Here is a 24,080-nt window from a genome sequence, read left to right as displayed (position 1 = left end):
CAAGTACATTTTTACATATTGCACCTTTAAGGCAATACCATTTTATTTCCCAACATGAAGGTCAAATTGCTCATTTAAATCCTTCTCCATGCTGCAATTAATACAATTCTGAGCGTAGAATTTATGATATATTTTCATATTTTATTTCCAGTTTTTCTTTTCTTTTAATCTTTACTTGCAGTGCTTGCGTTTTATATTCTTTTATAAGGCAAATTTCTCGTATGTGGAAACCAAGTTGGCTAAAAACCTGGTTCTGAATCCAATTGTGAATTACTAAATTATAAATGTATCTATATTTGTAATCAAAATTGAATATATGATGTACACATCTCTGGATTCTGCCAAACAAAAAGTCCACCATATCTAAGTTTTAAACTCTGGAATATAAATCCCCCTCCACCAGGCTAATAAATACCCTCAAACTCCCAGAGAAAGTCAAGACCTCAGTGTCCTCATTGTAAACATGTGATGTACAAACTAATAACATGGTGTTCTGCCATTCAAAATGGTGGTGGGTTGATGCTGAAGGGTTGGATTGCATCTATAGGGAGTTTTTAAAAAAACCTTGTTGCCAACAAAGGTGGCAAAAGTACACACATTATTTAATCAAATAGAAGTACAGATACTTTGGTAAAACAAGACTCTGGTAAAAGTAGAAGTACTGATTCACCTTACTTACTCAAGTAAAAGCAAGTAAGTGCAGGCTCTGAAATGTACTCAAAGTATGAAAGTAAAATAATCCCTCTGAAAAACATTTCTACCGGCCATGTCTGTGACAAAGCTAACTGAACCTGAGCCTTTGTCACTACACGCCTTTTCTCCCCATTCGACTCTGCCTTTCTGTCTGTTTCCATCTTTTTACGTCTTTTATATGGTTTTGTCTTGCTAAATCTGCCGTGCGTAATATGCAACGATGTAAAAAATAAAATAAAAAACACTCGATAATAAGTCTAAAATAAAAATGCATTAAAACTTAAGTAACAAGCCTGTTTTGAAAATGTAAGGAGTAGAAAGTACAGATATTTGTGTTAAAATGTAGGGAGTAAAAGTAAAAAGTTGTCAGAAAAGTAAATACTCAAGTGAAGTACAGATACCTGAAGTACTATAACTGAGTATTTGTACTTTGTTACTTCCCATCTCTGGTTGCCAGGTCAGACCTTTACTGCACCTGCACTGATAGCCAAAGGTGCTTATGGACTTTACACACATCACTGCAGTCAATTTGAAAGCTGCATATAATTCTCTGTCGCTCTCCCTCAGGCACAAACACACACATACATTTGAATAAATGTCCTTGTTCCCTGGCGACTCCTTCTGTAGAGTCACCCTCACTTCCTCTCAACAGTTAGGACTAACGGTGCCCTGCTCTTACTGCACAACACTTATCGCGTCCACACTCAATTTGATCTGTATTCCCCTACTGTTGGTAATGAACGAGCTAAATCCGAGCTGCATGCATGTTGATCTGGAAAGATGGCGCCCCTGATTCAGTGTCGCCCACCATGAAGTTTGGTGAGGCATGACAATGAGATTTTCATGTTGCAGCTCTGCCTTATAGCACTCATCAGTGTGTTTAGGGGCCCGGATCATCCCCGGATAACTGGCTCTGACCCCTGACTTGCTGGAAACAGAGACTGTACGTACTGTGTGTGTAAGCCATCAGGGAGTGAACACTTTGCAGACAGCATCAGCAATTGTATGAATGTAAATGTAGGTTTCACAGTAACCTGCTTCCATTAATTTCCTGTGTTTTGTACATGAGAGGGTAAATCACTGTGTTTACATGAGGCAGGAAATTACTCTGAAACCTGCATTTACATTCAAATGATTTCTCTGCAAACCCATATTCATCATTTGAAACAAGGCTGGCATTACACGTATTCGTGATTATTGATGGTGGCCCAGATACAGGCTGTACTTCAACAGGCTCCGCTGAACAAGCAGTGGAGACAACAGACTTATTTAAACATGCTTTAGTTTCCATTTAAATTTTAGTTGCACGTTGGATTTAAGTAAAGTGGATTCTTGTTTATGTTGCTTTTATTATTTATTATTTTAATTAATAAGAGAGGGGCTCAGTTTAAAGCAGCTGCAAGGAACTTTCATTTTGCTGATTCTGCAGGATGCATTATGATGAGGTAATGTATCTATTTGTAGCACTCAGCCAATTTTAAGACTTGTCTGACCCGTATAAGTCGGAATCTGACCCGGTAACAGGCATTAGGAATATCTACATAGAGATAACCAATCTTCTCGATGATGGTCTTGTTTACTTGGGTGGGTGTTACAGAGGAATCAAAACCGAATTGAGACTGTTTCATAGCCAGGTAACAGTGACTTGAAGTAGGTTTAAGTACAGCTAATCAGATCTCTTCTGAGGACAGGCAAAACTTGTGATGACCCAACAAACAAATCTCTTTTACAGCTTGGGGTGGAGGGGTGTGGTGCAAATACAATTTAATCAGAGTTTGAATCTGCTGACCAAAAGAGTGTCGTAGTAATGTCCATCTTTACAGGCGGTGTTCAGTTGCAAACAACTCTAATTCTAACGTCAACTTGTAGACTTTTAATTTATGGCAAAGTGTGTACAGTACAGTGTAGTAGGATACTTAGTGGAGGTGATGTTGAAGTCATGTGACTTTATTCATAGCCTAACATTTGCTTTTTACTTCTGGCGATCACATTTACACTTAAATCAATAAATCAAAAGTGGCGTTCATTTGTCAAGAGTTTGTTTTCTGCAATAATCCAAAATCAAATTGAAAAATCCCATAGCCTTTTTGTCATGGTGATGTTAACTTCCAGGTTAGCATGCATAAATACGTCAACCCTGCAGCACTCTATAGGGGGGCCATTAAAATATCACTGTAAGACATGAAATGTAGATATCCAAGGTAATAGTAATGCTCCCTGTAGTGACTTTACAAAGACATTTCTCTATTCCACGGACACACCAGGAATACACAACACATGAAGGCTAATGGGCTGCTATAAATAATGTGTTTGAGGCTCTTTTTAATTGCTCCTGTTTACACATTACAGCGACATGTAATGTCTGGGAAGGTTTGGATGTGATACAACTCAACTCAGACTCAACTTGAAGGGATCATCATCATTCACTGGCTGACTCCCCAGAAGCAACATCTGATAGTCAATCTCCGACCAAAGGTTTATCTTAATATCACCTGAAAAAACTCAGCAATTACCCTTTGAGGCATGCTTGACTTAAAATACTTTAACATCACCCAACGACCTCCAGAGCGGAATGAGATTAATGAAATGTTCTGCTTTTTTTGCTTTATTTCTTCAAATATTTGAGAGGTTTTTCAAGTTCAACTTTATCCTGGACTTAGCAAAATGGACCGTCAGCAGACAAGAGAGCGAGAGTGTGATTTTATGGATTTCTGTGTGGGAAAGAGAATAAAAATTGAGTAAATGGCATAAAAGTATACAGGGGAAAGATTAATGGAAGAAAGTAAATGTGGATGAGCGGAAATGATGATAATGAAAAGAGTACAGGGAAGCAAAATGACTACTCCCAATGCACATTGCAAGAGAAAATACCAACTTTCAAACTCTCAAATCCACAAAGTGAGTCTGATTTTCTGCTTTGATAAAATACTATAAATGGATCGGAGGTGATGGTGTGAGCTTTGACACAGTCCTCTTTCTTTGTTCTGCAGCACACCTGCAACCTTTAGACTGCAGCTCGAGATCGACAACACCAGGACGTCGGCTGGTGTCAGAGACTGAGGCAGACAAATACAAGATATGATCACAGAGAGTCTAAGGTGGAGACAAAGAGAAAAAGAAAGGAAAAGGGAGAGAAAGAGAGAAAAGGAGAGAGGGAGCGTGAAGAGATTGGAGAGAAAGAGATATAGATACAGTAAGTGGAGAGGGAGCGAATGAACCATGGAGCGAACTACCATTCACTAAAACCTGCTCCAGCCTGAGTTGAATCTTAATTGATGGAGTGCAGTAAGATGACTCACTCTTGCTATTTTTAGCTGCTTAAAAGAGAGCACTGTTTCTGTGTTGAATGTGTGAGTTGTAAGATTTTTTTATACTCATTTGATTCTGCGTGAGACAAGACTAACCTGTATCCCTATTGAGGATCGAGGTGTCTTCAAGTACTCCTCAGCCTTGGACACCAGGACGGCCTTGTCGCAGGTGAGCACCGAGCTGTGGCTGTCTGTGGACGGGTGTCTTTTCCCAGACATGACTCCGGCCGCCTCCATGGCTATGGTCACAGCCTTGGTGCTGTCCAGGCTGTCCGTGGAGTTATAGAGGGCCCTGCCTGGGCTCAGCCCCAGGCTGAGGCCGTCAGGGGCCCACATCCCACCATGAGGGTGCCTCCCCTCGTGGTAGGCGTCCTGGGTGGACTCGGTGCTGCTCTGGGCTGTGATGGAGATGAGGGGTTTGGAGGTGGTGCGGGGCGGAACTGGTGGAGGGGTCTTCTTGTAGTTGGGTGTGTAGGTGATGGCTGGAAAAGGTGAAAAAGACATAATTATTGATATACAAATATTTGAATTCTGCATTACCATTATGATGCTTTTTAAGTATAATTTGCATAAGAAATCTACATTTTTTTTAAATCTTATTTTACAGACAATAAAGCTCAACATAATCAAAATTTTGTCAAGTTGTCATGATCTGATCTATAAGAGTGAAATACCTAGTTAAAAAGTTTTCACCAAGAACTCTGAAAGTCCCTTGTCGTCGGCCATAATTTACAAAATGAACATCATGCTGCACTGAAGAAGACTTCAAACTAGCAATTGAGAGCATAAACTCATTAACAACCCGTTTACTGAGGTAATAAATCAAGTGAGAAGTAGGGTCATTTTCTCATAAGCTTACATAGAATAAGCCTTTTTTTTTAAACCAGTGGAGTCGCCCCCCCCCCAGAAATAATGCGTGTTCAAGGCACTTCTGCATTGGCTTCACATTTTAGATTCAGATGCAGCGTCCATAACTTATACAGTCAACATTATTCTTAAGAGATTCTATGATGTAAAGGTTAAAATAACATTGACAGCATACCCCAATCCCAACGGTGAAAGGATCAGGTCATATTCTATATATAGTAATTAATGAAGGCCAAAACAAACAATGTATTAGTCTTTATTTTTTTGAATAATTTCCGTAAACAACTGTGCATTCTAGTTTTTAGCATACTTCACTAAAACAGGAGTAAATTGTGAATTTTGGGGGGGGGGGGGACTATTTCCAGTGGTGGATTAATACACATTCGGACCTATAGTTAGTATTTTTGAAAGCACAATAGTGTTCGTGCGATCAACTCAAAGTGAATTACAGTGCCTATTTCCATGGTAACAGAGGAACATGACACATCACAGTGCACAACACAAACAGTCTAGTTCACTGATGTGTTTTTAATTGTTTTAGGACAATAGTGGCACTGAGGTTTAAGCTAGGTTATATCTATAAAATTGTAGAATATCTTTTAAACAGCAATCATTTACCCCAATAGCCTCCTGATGCCTGATTATAATTTTCCTCGTAGAAGTGTTTGATTGGTCTAAAATGCGAAATATTTATTTCACTGCAACATGGTACATAGTATGTGCATAAATGTAGACCTCTCGACACAACATCTCAGCGTATATTCGTTACATGACAACAAGCTGATTACAGCAGGTCTTATCTAACGTATTAGCAATTAATATAATCGTGTAATTACCTTTCTTTTATCACTTAATGACCTCATTAGCGGAAGTGGTGAGTTAATACATCATGGTGATTATGATGGGACATTAGGCAGCAACACCATTTGTTTTACAACTTGATAAAAAAGTAGCTGCTGTGAAACATGTAAAGTCATGGCAAACTTTGTGAGGTGTTTTTTTTTTATGTTTGTACTTTTCTATTGTTGCTGATCTAATCGATCCAAACTGCTGGCTGAGCGAGTACGTTTTGTCCGGGAGGTGTGTTTGCCTCTTTACCAGTGCAGAAACCTTTTCCTCCTCTTTTGTTCACTTTCAGTGCTCCGATAAGGGAGAGAATGCTTGAAAGCGCAGGCACCATTTAAAGGTTATGAATGCATATTTTTTTTAAAAATACTGAAAAAGTCGATAGAGTAACAGAGAACATCAAAGCCTCTGTGTTACAAGACTGTTCTCAGACATGGACGATGGTGGAAAAACCAGAGCAGTAATCAACAGAACTCTTGTGTGTAGGATCCTGGCGAGGAGGTGCAGCCTGACAGCTCTCATCTTCTTATTCTGTCCATTTCATGACAGAAAGAGGGGGGGATTACTTTCTTTCAAGTGCAAATGAGAATATGGACTTAATCCACAGAGAGATGGACTGAGGAGCGGGTCATGGGCGCCTTCTAGGCTTCGACGTGTCTTTATTTTCGAGCGAGGCTTTGACAGAAAAGCTCACTCAGTGTAGTTCCTGTCTGAAACATCTGAAGCTGTGTTTAGTGTGTTTTGATCAAAGCGGAGAGTGTCCCAGGTACCTCAGCGCTAAGAGCAGAAGAAAGAGAGAAGAACACTGAGTCACGCTGCAGGTTAAGTTATGGGTTATCGTTTTACTTGACAAAGAGGCGCACCGTGTTGAACTCTGTGTTTCTGCTCCGGTCTTACAAATGCTTACATCACACGAAGCAATTAAGGAAGTCCTTATGAGACCAAAATCTGATCTATTTTGGTTCTAATGAGCTGCACCCCCCACACAGGCTCCCAAAAGTTGTGGCGTAGAATTAATAGCATTTCATCCTAATTGCATTGCAGCCTGAACAACAAAATTGCAGAACATTGTTGTCTGGAACAAGGGAAAGACGACCATTTTAAGAAAAAGCATCATTCATGGCAAGAATAGAACTCATGACTTCACCTCAAGCCTGCTCAAACACCTTTTGGCCTCTTTCTCACCCTTATTTTGGCTGTGTTTATAAATAGCAAGAGACGTCTGGCCTATGAAGAGCGTTCTGCTCCGAGGGCTTAATGACTCATGCTGCTGTCCATTCACAAAATGAACTTCTCATGGATGAGGAGATGCATTAGTGAGGAACAAGGAAGATGGAGACAAGAGAAAGAGGGAAAAGAGGGAACAGGAGGGGAGTGGATCTGTGCAGGCAGAAACAGAGGATGAGAGTGGGGGTTCGTGTGAATGTGTGTGTGTGTGTGTGTGTGATAGAGAGCGGGATAAATCAGGGAGCGGGGAGAGATCAAGGGAGGAAAGAGATGACCCATTCAGGGGGCATGATTCAGCAGGAGGACCAAAATAGAGCCATTATTAGCCAGCCAGTCGTGCAAAGGGGAGTCATAATTCTTGCTCCCATCTTGGCAGTGGCAGTGTTACTCAGCATTTAGATTTCATCTGGAGTGAACGCAGCCAGCACTCGCTCACTCACTCACTCGCTCACTCACTCACTCACTCACTCACTCACGACTGCATGAAGCTCATCAATCTGACATATTTAACTGGGTGAACAACCAGGCTATCCAGACTCCGAGGCTTACTGTGTGTTCGCCACGTGTTTGAATAAAGATTTTGTTTTAGTTTATATCAGGAGGGCAGGCCCACACAGACTCTGCAGCTGCGGAATTGCGATGACAGCTGCGCAGACTTTCCAAAGATTTTGACGAAGTGGAATTTCTGCTCGTAAAACTCAGAAAATGATATCATCTCCACCCCCTTGTGCATGTATGGGACAGCAGTGTGCCGTTTCCAACCTAGTTGGCTGTTAGTGGTAGTCCTTACGGTGTGTTCAAATGCAGCTTTATGGCCAAGACACAGTCGATGTGAGGCGACGCTACGGTCAGTCTTCATCGCAGCTAGATCTTTGATGCCGGTTTGGTGTGTCTGGGCCCTGAAAGAGGTCAATGAGGTATCCCTAAAGGCAGCTGAACGTATTCAGTGTGAATACTCCCTTTAATCTATCGCTCTGTCTCTCACTCTCTCAAACACACACACACACACACACACACACACACACACACACGAGTACAAACAACTACCACTGTGCCAGTGAGGCTGATTAACGTGAGACACAAAGGCAGTGATTCAACCACTCCATCTCTGTTCGGACCTCTCTATCTATCAGGGCTGGCTTGTATGCTAACATGGGGGTGGGGTGTGGGGGGGAGTTGAGTGACACGTCGTTAAGAGTCTTTCTTCCCGATTGGATTTATCACTGTAAAGGAAATGCAGCAGTTTGTTTTGCAGCAGGCTTTTAAGGATATGTAAATGATCTGAAGGGAGGGAGAGAGTGGAAGATGGATGGCTAACTCCATTATTGGCACTGTCACGAGTGTTTGCAGACGGAAACAACAAAGAAGTGAATATAAAAATAGCCAAAAATAGATAAGAAAAACCAGCCTGGGTGAGCCAGTAATCAAACTTATTTTATCGAACGTGGATGGATGGATGCAAAAGTTTAAAGATGTCCTGAGCATTGTGATAAATCACTGAGAAGAAAAGAACAGTTTGAAACAAACAAAAACATCCCTGTTGCAGCATATAGTCGTTTGATGGCCAGTTTCTCTTCATCTGTGGATCAAGGACGTTCTATTGCTCGCCTATAATGCCTCAGATGTTGTACTGCTGTTAAGTCTCACTGCCGAGTCCATCTTTCACAGATGCTGCAGTCACTAATCGAGACACTCCCCTGCTGTTGCTGCTGGCGGCACACTGAATAGCATCTGCATGTCACCAGTTAGATGCATGTCACTGTAGTCTTAACCTCACCCTTCACGAAAACAAATCAGCCTCTTGTCGACTAGACGGATCACTAAAATGCACAGCCGAGGCTAATATTAGAAACATCCTAGGGGTGGTGTGTGTGTGTGTGTTTGTGTGTGTGTGTGCGCTCCTGTGATATTGCAGACTTTCGGAGAGAGAGATGTTGGAAGGCAGGTTTCAGAAAACAACGCTATCATAAATATGTCAAGTGGCAGCGTAGAAAGCACTTTTAACAATTGAGCTCTGTCATGACTACAGTCTCTGCTGAACAAAGGAGGAGGGTTTAGAGTAGGGGTGCAGAGCAGGTGTAACCGAGCAACTGCATCCTCCAGTCAATCCAGCTGCTACAGAGTCAAACGCTTCATGAAAAAACGAACAGACAATTGTGGTAAAAGAACGTAAGGGGAGGACAGTGACCATTGGTAAATCTGCATAAATACAGAGATTAAAATAGGGGACCTTTCAACTTCAATTGCTATACTTCTTTTCAATAAAATTAACTTGTAGTTCAGTATTCATGTATGACCGCTGATGAAGTCCACTTTTGCTTTCTTTAGCTGTGATGTGCTTAAAGGAAAAGTTCACCGAAAACTGAAAATTCAGCCATGACCTACTCACCCCCATGCAGATGGAAAGTCAGGCGAAGTTGCATAGTCCACAGAACATTTCTGGAGCTTCACAGCGAAACAGTGTTACAGCATTCTCCTAAACAACTAAAGTAGATGGGGACTTGTTTTAAAATGTATCAAAACAAAACAAATAAGACTCAATATAGCTCTTCCTGTGTGATCCAAGTCTCTGGAAGACCCAAGATCTCAAATTGATTTAAAAATTATTTACACCCTATTTAAACTCGAAATCTTCACTGTAGCTGCTAAGCTAAAAGGATTAGCGTACACTCTGTCTGAAGTTGGTGCATTAGCTCAACTGTACGTTGAGGGTGTAAATGACATATTTTCAAATCAAAACGGGATCTCAGGGCTTCCAGAGACTTGGATTATGCCAGACCAGCTGTATGGAGCCATTTTCTGTTATTGTTTGGTTGTTTATTTTAAGTTCCCCATCTACTTCAGTTGTTCAGGAGAATGCTGCAACGCTGTTTTGCTGTGAAGCTCCAGAAATGTTTTGCGGACTATGAAACTTCATCCGACTTTCCATCCACATAGGCGTGAGTAGATCATGACTGAATTTTCAGTTTTGGGTGAACCTTTCCCTTAACAGCGACTCTTCACAGGACAACCCATGTTCCCTTAAAAATAATATCCCTAACATTGCAATGGAGCAGTGGAGGATTCCCCAGGTGGCAGGTTTACCTGGGGTTTGCTGGGGAGTCCGATCAATACTGCAGGTGGAGGGGAGGCAGAACTGGATCCCTGAAAACAAGGGAGTGGGGTGGATATTCAGAAAAGTGGGCATAACTGCCCAAACATAGTACAATCTATTTTCAATACAAAAGGCATACGCAGAGTGGATCCAGGGCGTAACTGCAGACTATGAAGATCATCCTGCACAGTCAGATGTATGACCAAATCAGTCCTTTTGGAAAAATAAAAACAAAGAACATTTCCTAAAAATGCAACATTAGGGTGGCACACTGACTAGAAAGTCCATGTTTCAGTTTCAATTGTGAGCAGGGTGCTCTCAGCTTTCAGACAAACACTGTTAATTAACCAATGCTGTTTGTTGTCCTCTGTTTTTCTTTTCATCTTTGAATGTTTACTAGAATTATGCATCGCTGATGTTTATTATAAAACATTTTCAGACAGACGCAGTGATCATCTGACCTGGCTTCATGACCCTGCTCCCATCATGGTTTTTACCACTGAACTGAAACTGCTACACTCTTGGTCTACATGACCAATTGTAGAAAAGAGATTCCAGAAAGTCATTACAACAACCAATTTTGATGAAATGAAAGCTGAATCCCATCAAGGTATAGTGCAACTCCTCGATTCAGCAGTGATGTGTACTGAAGGACAGTTGCAGATCTTGATATTACAAGTCTGGTATGAATGAAGATTTTTGCTTGAAATTTAAGATCAAATTAAATGTTGAGGGTATGTTATTGTAGATATTAGCATTTGTGATTTATAATAGGGTATGAGTGCATTTTCTTTTCCATTTGACATTTTTTATACTCAAACACCATTCAAAAAACATATTAAACACTGCACCCCTTCTCAACCTCTACATCTCTTGATTTTCCTATTATAAACCCTCTCCATTTACAAGGAGAAAGGTTCTGTTAAACACTGATAACAGCAGATACAACTTGTCATCATGGGTTTAATTTAGATTATTTTTCTCATGTAAAGTTTCTAGCAAGTGCTCATGAAGTGAAAAATTATGATCCTAAATGTGGCACTGGCGTTGTTTAACCTTGTAATTGGAGAATGTCTCTGCAAAGGTTACTACCTTATTAAACTTGCCTTGAGCTGTATGGTGTTCACAATAAAAGAAAATAGACGCATACAGAAAGCAATTTCAACAACTACATAATCTGCCGTGGAGCAGTTTGCTGCTATTGCATGCATGCCATTGAGGTTACTGGCTTACTTGTACAGCCTTCTAAGAATACAAGAGTACATCTTGTGTGCTATTAAACACAAGGTCAGCTAGCAGGTCTAGCTCTCTCTGCAAAGTCTACCTTCAATTAAGCAGACATTTCATAACTACTCACCAGCATCATTCCCTCCGTTTCAAATTTTACATGAGAAAAAAGTGCCTGTTAATATATGCCAATAGCTTTCATTGCATGACTAAATCCTGAGTCAGTTTATTTGCCAATTTTATCTCATGAATAAACATAATGTTACTGCAGAACAGGTTAAATTATGTGCTACTTTTAGATAATAATTTTGCTAATTAAAAGTTAAACATGTAAGGCGTCCAGGGAGGAAACGGGTGATGCGTTTTATGTCGGTGAAATGAGCAAAACGAATACAACAATACAACCTAATTAACTTTCAGACCCTTTGAAAACATTTCAGATTCAGTCAATTTAGCAAACTTTCTTTCAGCGTCCTGCATATATTCAATTCAAAACAACATACAGAGAAAAAAAAGAAGAAGAAAAAAATCTTTCCTGGCAGCTCACTGATGTTCAGCTGAGAGTCTTTTTGTTCCAGCGCACTTTATTAGAGCACAGACTTCAGTGGGCGATTTCATATGGAGCTCATTAATTGGACAGATAGCACAGATATATCTTGTGATTTGCCTGGCGTTTTAGCTGTTTTTGCTGGTAACAGAATTCTGCGTCTTTTGTGGTATGTAGGCTAGATTCATGGCACTGAATATCAAAAAATTAAACTATGAATAGAACTGAATACTTACAATGAGGCACTGTATATGAAATGCACAAAATATTGAGGCCATCTGTCATGCACCATTACAACATAATTGTCATCATTCAGTTTCACACACATTAAAAAAATAGCCACAAGATGTACACCTCTTTTCAGGAAGAAACGCAATTCAACATATTCATTACACTTATGTCCCAGTTGTATTACATTCTCAGTCTTTGATTCCTGAGCGTTAAGATGATATCTTACAGTAAAAAATACAATATGACCTCTCAACAAAGGCCTGATATTACAGTCAGACAAATTGAATCATGATTTATTATATATTTGTGAAATAAATCTACCCTTATACTTTGTCCAGCATGATGTGTATATGTGCTGTATGTTTGACAGTGTGTGTGCATGTGAGTAACATGAGGCTACATACCATAACTGTACTGGTTTGTGATTATAATTGCACGTGAGTGTGAATGATTTCAGTTATTTTCCCAACTAAATAACAGTACAGTTTTCCAGCTTCATCAAAGATTGTGCAAACGTCATTCCACAGTGTCATTTCCTTTTGCTTTATAAGTGTCCATCCCACAGCTCACATAGTAAACAGTATGTCCTTATAGTTATATGATAACTGGCAAGATGTACTTCACTCCACTCTAGAGTGACAATTAACAGAGAGCTCAAAATAAGTCAAGGAAAGGAAAGTTCCCATCATCCCTGCTCAGATTGTCGTGACCTTGTATAGATTAGGTCATCTTGTCCATAGTCTATAACAGAGCTCCAAAGGACTTTGATGAAATACACTGACTGAACAAGAACATTCATTAGTGTATCCAATGAACATTGAAACAAGCAGTACTGTTCTGGAAGATATTTCACATCAGTGGTGACAACAGCTTCAGAAAAGTTCATATTGTAAATGTTTTTGAAGCATGATTGTTCACATTGTCACCACTAGGGGTTCATCACATTCTTGCAGTATGGTGCAATCCTAGAAGTAAGTTTTTTGCTGCTACCAATGCAGTCTTTTTCCTGGAATATTACTGAAGGATTGTGTATGAGGAAGTCCTTGCTTTGAATGCCAATGATCACATGACATTTCGTTCAGCACGCTGCTCTACAGTGCACTGGCAGCTACAAACCATGAACTATAAATATACTTTGAGCTACATTTTGTCTGCTGAGAATGAGGTATGAGCTCACAGAGTGAGTGAAACATATGTGATTTCTGCACTGTTGTACTCGTATCTCCCGCTCCAGAGTTCCACACTGGCACTCCTGTGCAATGATTCTCGTCTCTCCCTCCTCTGCCACCTGTTCCACAGAAAGGCCTGCTCGCTTGGGGACCTTTCCAGATTACCTGGGGTCTCTACTTCCATAAGATCCCCATGCTCCTGGGATACAGTCGTACACTCCAGTGTTTCTACAATCATTTCATCTGGCTCCATATGTGGCAAGTCCACTAAGGGTATATCTTCAGGATCTGGTGGTGATGGATCTGTATCAGGTGGAAGAGGATCTAGGACTGGACTTGAAGATCCATCTGTATGAGGTGGAAGAGGATCTGGGACTGGACTTAAAGGTGTGTCTATATCAGGTGGAAGGGGATCTGGGACCAGACTTGAAGAGTCATCTGTATCAGGTGGAAGAGAATGTGGGACTGGACTTGAAGGTTCATCTGTGTCAGATGGAAGAGGATCTGGGACTGGACTTGAAGGTCCATCTGTGTCAGGTGGAAGAGGATCTGGGACTGGACTTGAAGGTCCATCTGTATCAGGTGGAAGAGGATCTGGGACTGGACATGTAGGTCCAAAATCCATTTCTAGTGATGTATCAGGAGATACTGAACTAGCAGGTGATATTGTGACAGTGATTTGTGGTAATAGGACTTCATGTAATTCTGAGGCTACTTCCTGAGGCATATGAGCTAAATGATACTCCACAGCTGGATCCAAACAGACAGATTCCATTGATTGTGAAGGATCCAAGGGGCACAGCGCAGGGTCAACAGTGGGTATGGGTGACATGGGTGAGCTTGGACAATCTGAATGGTAGGCAGGTGGATCTAAATCCTCGGAAATAGATGGGTAGTCAACACTCAGGTCAAATGGCTCTGGTTCAGGGTCCATGAACACTGAGTCAAGATCATCTTGATCTAGAGAAGTCAGCATGACCAAGTCGAAGTGGACCAGATCAGCATGATATATAGGGGTGGTATCAAGGGGTTCAGGAAGTGGTGGCCACTCTGAGTCTTGGGACTCTGGGTCAGTGATTAGTTGGGTTTCTCCTGAACTGGAACCAAAGGTTGAGACTGATGTAATTTGCTCTGGGGAAGGGTCAGAAGGATAGTCTGGAAGGGTGATGATGGGCTCTGGATTTGTGTCACTGTCAGTTGGACTTGCAGGAGAGTCTGTGTCAGGATACTCTGACACCACAATAGATGGACATCTGATGTCAGTCTCTACAATACATGGTGTAACAGTATCAAGATCTAGTGTGGGTGCATCATAGACTGTGACTTGGACTTGACCAGTGGGGGCAGATGAGGGCACCGTGTCTGATGGTTTTGGCTCAAATTCCTTTGGATCTGCAGGATCGAGATCTTCTAATACAGAATATGGTAAGGGCACAGTAGTAGGGTCTTGAGACACTGGATCTGGTTTGTCCACAGTGACAGGATCTGGAGACTCTGAGTCTGACACGACATCATAGTCATGTTCCTCTGGTGGAGACACAGTAACTACAGGTACTGGGTATGGTAGCTGTATCTTATCTCTTTCAATTAGTTCAGAGTCCGGAGATTTCATGTCATCAGTGTGAAATGATTTAGTATCTGAATGGGACTCATTAGCTGGGTCTATATTTATTAGCTGTGGAGTGATTAGCATTTCTTGTTCCACTGTCACTGAGTCCTGAGGACTCTCAAGGGCTGCTTCTGAAGAAACTGGCACTGTACCAGGAGTGGATACTGATTGAATCACAACCACGTCAGCAGAACTCACAATTGTATGGTCTGGTAGCTCTGGTTCTGGATCTGGTTGTGATATAGAGGGCACAGCAGTCAAGTGAAATGTCTCTTGTTCGACTGCTTTAACAGAGCTTGGAAGTATTGGATCCAAAGAAAGTGGTATGGCACTCTCCACATACATTGACTGTGGACAGGCGAGAATGCTTGGGTCCATTGACAGCTGTTTTGGCAGACTTCGGCGGGCGCCTTTCATTTCCTCCTTCTCTTCTGGACAATTGACAGCTGCATCTGCAGTGCTTTGCCGGACCAGGACTTTGCTTCTGGCCTGGGTCCCTACAGACACTTTCGATACCTGGGGTTTCTTCTCCCTAGCTCCCCCTGTGCCTCTTTCTGTCGTAGAGCTTCCAAGTCCTCCTTCCCCTACTCCTACTCCTACTCCTACTCCTACTCCTACTCCTACCCCTGCCCCTGCCCCTGCCCCTGCCCCTGTCCCTGACCTTGATCCTGTCCCTGTCCCTGACCCTCTGCCTAAACCTACATCACCTCCAGCAGCCATGTTGCCACCTTGGGGAGACCAGGTGTTGTAATGCTGCGTGAAAGTGTTGAAATTACTGTTGAAAGCACGAAGCTCTTTACAGAGGTCCCTCCGTAGATCAGCAAGCTCTCGACGCATGGCGGAGACCTCTTCCTTCCACTGCATGCTGATAGCTGCAGCCAACGTAGCTGACTCCTTGATACTGGCCTGGATGGCTTTTGGTGATGGCCGTTCTGGGTCACTAGATCTGGGGGATCTGAAGAGGCTTGGAGAAACAGGAGGTCCAGACAGAGGTTTGGCTTTAGCTCCCATGTTATCTTGGTATAGCCTGTCTCTTCTGATGGGGCAGCCCAGATCATCATGAGCCAAAGGGACTGTGTCTGCCAAATCCTCATGTTCACTGGCCTGGTCGGGTAAACAAGAGTCTTCCTGCACATAATTTCTGTCTGGAAGACAAATGTAAATATGTATCTGTAATATGGCCACAGGTGTGAGCAGCTGGAGAGAATGCGCTTTTTATTGCTACAAAGCAGTAACATCAAATCATGCACTGAATGCCATGAGTCAAAATAAGATAAAGGAGAAATCTACAGCAACCAAGTGCCATCCCTAGGATTTTTGCCCAAATTCACCCTTTTGTATACCATCTATGTGTACTGAGGAATTTTTATTCTATAATTTTAATAATCCTTGATATGCTTACACATTACAGTGTTGAAAACCAGTGTAACACTGGGGAAGTTCTCCCATTTTGACTCATCTCCTTTAATGGCTTACACTGCCTTCTCAACTTTAATTTGTAGCATGCATTCTTGACATCTTTTCAATGCACAAAGCCGAAACTCTTATCTCCCGGAACACATCGCAGAGAATGGACAAAATTTCTAATAAATGAGGTGTAAGAACAATCCTTGCATGCGTTTCTGCTTCCAGTCGAGGTAAAGAAATGTGTACTTTGTGCAATGAAAAGAGGCAAAGATGAGCAAAGCTTCCAAACCATTTCCCATCAATCAGGAAGTATAGTATGAACCCTATTGAAAATGTGAGGTCCAGTTTGACAGATTGTTTTGAAGCACCAATTGCCCCATGTCCAAAATAGTGGCAAAATCCATCACATACCAAACTCTGTATCCTAAAAATGCAAAGAGATTTTAGTTTACTGAGAAAGCAGTGTAAGCAGATATTTATACTGTACGTATGAAGAAATGATCATAAGCACATCTCCAGATGGCCACACCTCTAACTCTCCCTATTATAGTCCAACAGATATTGGTAGTTCATGAATCTACTGTGGGAAGAGGTGGAATCCACTCATACTTCTCTTCTGGACACTTTTTCTTCTTTTCTTCCCACATTCTTCATCTGTACAAGGACGTATCATTTCCTCTGTGAATCCAGCAATCATGGGAATTGTTCAAACCACCAGCAGCTTACAATTTATAATCAAGGCTCAGTATCAGAGAAAAATGCACATGTCAGCTGAGTAGGGTTTAGATTTATTGTAAAAAACTTTGCATATGTGATATATGTGACTAACCAGTGTGACAGTTCAGTTACCAGGATTGATTATCCAGGGCTCAACATCTACTGTGCAGATCTGTAATGTGATCTCATCATGTGTATGAGCTTTGCATTGTGACAAAATAATTTCTGTGAGGTGGACAATATGTGTGTGAAGTTGAAACTGGAGTTACAAGTAAACAGTGCATATTTTGCATATGGAAATTTCACAATCCCTTTGCCCCATTCGCATTAAAGCTGTGAGTACGGTCACAAGTGTCACCGTGTGGCACCATAAAGAACGTCACATTTCCAAATTGTATTGGGAAAAGCAGTCATGTCCTTATTCTGACCTGATTTTTACTTCATACAATTTCTATTTGTGGTTTTCAATAGGGTTCATAGCTTTACTCTCTGATGCATCCAATGGATGAGCAGACGAAGCACTGTATTCAAAATACAGTGGGATGAACTAACACAGCTCACAAGTGGTCGCTACAGTAATCATACGTCCATCAAAAACAATGGAAACATACAAGAGTGAATCATGCAAAGATATGAAGCTGTTTGACAGCACAACCAGTTTGCACTAACTGTTCTATATTCATTCATTAACACACTCTAATGCCAAATTTAAGCCTTTGGTGTCAATTTGCAGGTACAAACAAAAATACCAACATCCAGGATGTCACACATTGCATTGTGCAAAGTGATTTTATTAATTGCCCCTACCTGTGGTCGACCTGATGGTGGAGGTAACAGTGGAGGCCATGGGGGGGATGCAGTCATCGTCTTGGGAGTAGCCAGCCTGGATGGCTCGCAGGTAGCTGTGACTCCGGGTTCGGAAGCAGCCAGGCAGGTCCAAGGCCTCCATGGCCTGTGATTCCACCTCGCTGAAGACCGACTCACACACTGATTCAAACTGGCCATTTATTTCTGTTTCACTCACCTGTGAAAAACAAAAGTCATAAGCGTTGTTAAGCATGTGAGGTTATTTCTTTTTTCATCTGGAGAAATAAATTAGTTGGTTGTAAAGCCTGAAATTGTATTCCCTGTCAATTTCCCTTAAAATGAGAAGAAGGCCTGCTGTTACAATCAAAAGAGTGTACATGTTTTAATAGGCAGAGAGATCAATGGAAAATGTGTTTTTATAATGTCACAAGAATTTTTTTTGTATTTTTTGAGTGTTGCCTGGAAATTGATCTGTCATATTTCCACACTAGGAGATAGCCTGCGGGCTGGTTCCTTTTGCGGCAGTAGCTCTTCATTTTGTGTGAATACAACTTGAAGTAAACATGTTGATGAAGCACATTTTCATGAAATCAAGGTCACACTGTGTCAAACAGTTTGATACAAAAGACTGGTCATTGATGTTGACAAGAACTACTTCTGTTTCCTGTTACACATGTGTATGTATCTTGTAATGTCTTTGAAACTGACTTGTTAGGAATGGTTGTTTTCTGAGTAGAAATTGTTTGATGGTTATCACCCACCCCTATTTAGCAATATCCCGAATCAAAGACAAACATCTTTCATTGGGATTTGGAATTAGTGGGCGTTTAGTTGAGCTTTTAAGACTCTGAGCAAATCAATATGCCTTTCTTTTAAGATGGAGATGGATATCTCAACAGCCCCTGTAGGAGTCTTTAAAATTATTTCAGACAGACAGTGAGCAAAATAATATAAAATCATTTTGCTGTTGTTGTCCTGACCAAGTCTCTCTTGAAAATGAGACCCCATGCTTAACACTTCATAATAACCATCATTAATTAATGGTAAATCTATAGTAAATTAAACTTTGGTTGATAGTTATTTTACTGTTAACAAACAATGAAATTCTTTATAAACCGTTTATTGAGCAATCGTAAAGTATTATAAACATCAGTAGATAACTACACAGTATTCATTAAGCATTTACAAAGTGTTATAAACATCAGTTGTTGATTATCTACTGATGTTTATAAACGTTTATATGATTGCTTAATAAATGGTTTATAAAGCATTTCATTATTTGTACCATTAATGAATAATGGTTATTATAAAGTGTCACCCAATAAGATTACCTGTCAAAATAAATGTTTAATAAATAAATAAAAGTGTAGGGAAAATGAAATCAGAAAAGAACATATAAATGGTATGTGATAGAAGAGTGACAGTGAGAGTGAAAACTATGATTAGGACAGTCATTTAACTGGTTTTAAATGAAGAAATCTGTGATGAAATTATTCTATTATTCTAGGGACCCCTCCAGTGTAAGAACCACTGCTCTTCAGTACAAGTAAGAATTTGAAAATCCTTCCTGACTGAAAGGGTGCAGACTCACCTGGCTCACTTGGCTAACACAGCTAGCCTGACTGAGGGTGCTGACGGCCCGCATATAGCTCTGGTTCCTGGAGCGAAACTTGGGAGAGTTGTAGTTGGCAGAGGGATCCAGGGCAATGCTTGGGTGCATGTCCCTGTGGGCTTGCAAGTGGTAGCTCTGACTGAACAGAGAGAGAAAAAGAGAAGCAGGCACGGAGTGAGACTACAGCCATGGTGATCATTTTTTAAGCAAGTCAATTAAATGCAATTTAACTAATAAACAAGCAGTTTGACTAGTGGCTACAGGTGTGACATGATGACAAAAACAATTAGGTGTCATTAAGAGCAGTGGGCCTCCTCTGGGAAACTTGAACTGGAGAGGAAGACTGGTTATGACATTGTGTCTCTCCTCCACTACGCCGATGTGTTCACCAGCGTCCTTAAAAAGGCGGTTCGATTTCTGTTCTGCTGAAACATCCAATCAATGCTTGGAAATGAGGGAAATGCAAATCAGGAGCTAGTTAGTGAGCAAGCACTTCAGAGAGCACCCCGGTGTCAGCCAGGTCAATTAAATGTGCTTCCCCAGCAGTGCGAGAGAGACGTTCAGAAAGCCAAGTCTGCTTTGAAATCTGCTGGAGAGACTGAGAGAAAAACACAGGAGAAGAAAGGTGCTTGAAGTAAACTAAAGACTACTATGTGAGTCACATTAGGAATACCAAAATGATGCTCCTTCCGCCAGATCTATTTCTAATGACAGTCAGGGATGAGTAAGCAGTTTCTGGGCTTTTTATAGAGATAAACGCTGGTGTTTGGCAGCGAGGAAAATGCCAGTGTGATTAAAAGTCGCCCAATCCATCTTGTCATGCTGTAGCAAAGCTGTGTGTATTTGCAAAATAATGTCAACCTTCTAAACACCGTACTGCAGACACATCCAGCGATCAAGTATGCATGAAGTTTTAAAAGCAAAGAAGCTGGAAATGGGACAAAGTCTCAAACTAGTTCATTTTCAATATTGTAAAATAAATAAATAGACCACAGTCCTGGTGTAATCAGTGAATCAAATCATATCTATATTGTGGTTAACAGTGCCTTATGCTTTGCCAGATTGCGCCAGGTGACCACTCATTGACTGGTCTTGAGTGTATGCACTGTGAGGCGTCCATATTGGGTATGTCAGCAGGGCAGCGAGCCAGCTGGCTCCGACGTCTGACCACTGCAACATGGCAGCAACAGAGAGGTAAGGGGAGGGGGAGGAGCTGAGCCTGTATTCACCTCAAGTCTGCAGCAAAATTGGTGATGTAGTTACGCATGTCACTGTTGATTTTATCCAGGCGGTAAGAGCTGTGGGTAGAAAAGAAAACAGAGTTACTGAGTCCCACAAGTGGGAGTTGGATGGATGTGACGTCACAGGGCACAGGTCCAATAGAAATGGCTCTGTATGGCATTTTTTACAGTATGGTGAACTGAATGTTTGCTTGGGAGTTTTCACCAAAGTGCTGCAAACATTAGGGTGATACAAGATGACCAGCATAGCCCCCGAGTTGATGATAGAAGTGGGAGGATGTTACAGTTACATTTAGTTGGCAGACAGGATTGCCTTGTCAAGGCAATAACTTATAAATGAAACGACGTAATGAGGAGTGTGTTATGAGTTTTGCTGCACACACACACGCACGCACGCACGCACGCACGCACACACACACACACACACACACACAAGCACTGTCCACCATCACTGAGGAAAAATTATAACAAAGCACTTGACGATGAAATGCCGCACACAAAAAACAATTACACTACATCATAAAGCACACATTCTTTCCCTGTGCGGCTAATTAGATTTGGTTAATTGAACCAAATGAGAATAAAAAAAACCCCACCTAACATCCTTTCCTGAGCAATGAAACTTAGTGGAGCTTTTTAGCTGACAAAATCAGATATAAGTGCAGTGGCTGAGGCAATACCGAGGCATACTTCATCCATCCCTGCCTTTAGAGATGTCTTTTATCGTCACTTGAGTGAAGGGAGGCTGTTTTGAGAATGCGCTGGCCCTTAATCAAATCATGCCAGAGCAAATTTCCCTTTAATGTCTCTGATTGGTGCTAATGCACTTCCATTGTTGGCCAATATAAAGGCAAGGGAAGATGAGAATCTCACACTTCCTGTCATTCACTCTGACAATGAAAGTACTCTCTCTAGCCTTGACAATAGCTGTCGTGTGCTAATTTCTGAGAAAAAAGGTACAAAGTGAGGCATTTGATTGAATAGTACAGGAACAAGAACAAGGACAATACTAAAGAATCAAAAGAGATTGCTGCAGGAGAAGACTTTTCAGGAAGGGTTAATATACATTATGAACTAACAAGAATACAAACTTGAAAGCAACAACGCACTGACGGCATTGAAAGCATCCACAATGTACTTTTAAGGCAAATCATAGAGATCAAGTGATTAAATGTCTCCCCAGTTCTGATCTAACTGATGCTATAGCAGCATCCACGCTAACCTCGTGACTAGCTGCCATTGTTGTTTACAAATGAGTGGTCGATTCTGTCACTGGTCAACATGTCTAAACCACGCCCGTAGCTGCCAGATGTTCCTCATAGGATGCTAATTTGTTCAACCACTGTGTGTTCGGCCATAAGGCCATAGCTTGAAGCCTAGCAAGGTAATGGCAGATGGGGAACTTGTGCTAAAAACAATTGTTCTTTATGCAGTATTGTGTATCATAGGCTATTTCAGATCTGGCTATAGTCTAGAGCAGGGGCCGCCAACAGGGTGCCCGAGGGCGCCTGGTTGCCTGCAGAGAGCATATGAGTCGCCCGCAGGGCACATTAAACCTAGACTGTCTCCTAACACATGTAACCTATCAAATGTATAACAGTGTTTCCTGCACATTTACTCTGCTTGTGTGGGGCCAAGTATATTTGGCAACCCATTTAAAGCATTTTATACTTGCCCTTGCATTCCCCTCTCGTCTACTGTCAATCACACATGATCTGCAGACAGAGAGACTCTCTCGGTACGGGACCTCTCCTATTTAGTGTACTACTACTTACACCATTGTTTTGTACGAACTTGTAAGTACACCTGATGTCATTCGGTGCACATTGGTTGGTGACCTCTAGTTTTGAGAAATGAGAAAAAGATCAGAATTTGCATTTTTTGAATTCTTATTATGATTTAATAGATTGTGCTAATGTTTTTTTGGACCAGATCACTCATCCCTATTCAAGGGATGTGTCCAGTCCAGAATGTGGAAATCAGATAACGTTGCCTTCTTGACACACAAAATGCACTGCAAAGGCCTATGACGAATAATGACTTCATCCCAATGGTTCCCAATGGGGTGGAAAATAGTAAGAGGAACCCTAAAGACAAAATTTTATGAAAAGTCAAGTGTTTACTCCACCTCACAACTGGTGTATCCATACCGTACACTTGCTATCTTGTAAAATACATGTAACTCTATCTATTCATGTATATTGCAGGAAAATAAAATGCCCAATCTTTGCCATATTATGAAGTGTTCAATTCACAGTGGAGGCAAAACACTGTTGAGAATAAGTCTCACCAACAGAAAAGTGGACTAACTATGCATGACACGTCCTGGGCAGCCACAGATCAATGCATTGGAATTCTGCTCTGACCTTGAGATCTGAGGGAAAATGCTCATACACCCAATGCTATCTGAATGAGTAATTACATTATGTTGAATCAGGAACTATTGAATGCTCTGCCAGTGTTAACGTTGATTAATTATGGTGCTTCAAAAAGCTAATCATGGATGAGGGGCAAACAAATGTGAGTTATTTTATATACTGCCAGAAATGGATGGGATTGATCGGCTTGTGGTGTTTAGACACCAGGCCACAGTCAGTTAAAAAGACAGTAAGCTGCTTAATAATTGGTATTCTTCAGAGAATTTGTGTGCAACCTGCTATCATATGTGACACATCGTTACTGATTGATTCAGTGACTCATTATGCTAATGGGTAACAGTCAAATCTGCAACATGTCATTCAGTTCCCATCATCATTAATACATTCTTTAAACATCTTTGACAGGTCCTACTATGGCACAAAAAGCTGATTCATATTCAATTTATCATAGCTGTCGGCTCTTGAGCATACAGGACTTGCAGGACCCTAGGGTGAAGTTGTAATAGAAGGGTGGCTGGGGGGGTGTAAATGATTATTAATTAAAACAATCATTGACATCTAACTTTCTGTCTAGTGCACAGGCTGTTCTGGCTCAGTGGGCCTGTGACTGTGATGTATTCTTTATTGGTGAGATGAACAAAGAGGCGATCCTGTCAACCACGAGAGCGACAGGGAGCGCGAAAGAGGGAAAGATGGAGGGAGGTGACACAACCTGACAGCCTGTTCTCACTTTAACATGATTTGCTTCAGGGAGCCGCTGCTGTCAAATTTGTGTTTGGCCCATCTGAATGCCCCCGCGGGACATCAGATTGCTACAAGAGCAGAGGATACCCAACCAATGGCATGTCTGTCTTGAATCCAATCCAATTCCATCCCAACAAGCCCAATGAAGCATAATAGTATGAGAGCTCTCATGTCAGGTGGCACTCCGCATCAGTGGCGCCTCTCATGTGCAAACTTGAAACAGAAACAGATATGGATCACAGCAGGATGGAGCCAAGAATATGAAAAAATGAGAATAGGCACAAATCTGATTGGATGAGAGACCCATGAAAAGTGGCACTGGAGTGGACTTTTATCTAAATGTTTGTCCAAATTGA

At 41.3% G+C, this 24,080-nt stretch overlaps 1 protein-coding gene across 8 annotated transcripts in view; it reads right to left on the bottom strand.

Moving 5' to 3' along the window:
- Positions 1-24,080, bottom strand: part of dlgap2a (discs, large homolog-associated protein 2a) — a 188,144-nt gene that overhangs the window by 15,011 nt on the left and 149,053 nt on the right. For 6 of the 8 annotated variants that reach the window (XM_084381047.1, XM_084381049.1, XM_084381052.1 and 3 more), the window contains 5 exons: positions 20,591-20,659; positions 19,341-19,500; positions 17,750-17,966; positions 10,026-10,085; positions 4,098-4,483 (listed from right to left, as the gene is read on the bottom strand). In XM_084381047.1, the coding sequence (XP_084237173.1) occupies positions 4,098-4,483; positions 10,026-10,085; positions 17,750-17,966; positions 19,341-19,500; positions 20,591-20,659 (892 nt within the window). The remainder of the gene's footprint in view (positions 1-4,097; positions 4,484-10,025; positions 10,086-17,749; positions 17,967-19,340; positions 19,501-20,590; positions 20,660-24,080) is intronic. The other 2 variants (XM_084381048.1, XM_084381050.1) reach the window with 1 other exon arrangement.

The sequence above is a fragment of the Pagrus pagrus genome, assembly GCF_965226575.1.
Source record: "Pagrus pagrus genome assembly, chromosome: 18".
Taxonomy (NCBI): domain Eukaryota; kingdom Metazoa; phylum Chordata; class Actinopteri; order Spariformes; family Sparidae; genus Pagrus; species Pagrus pagrus.
The sequence above is the reverse complement of the archived record's forward strand: the minus strand, read 5'-3'. Positions and strand labels throughout refer to the sequence as shown.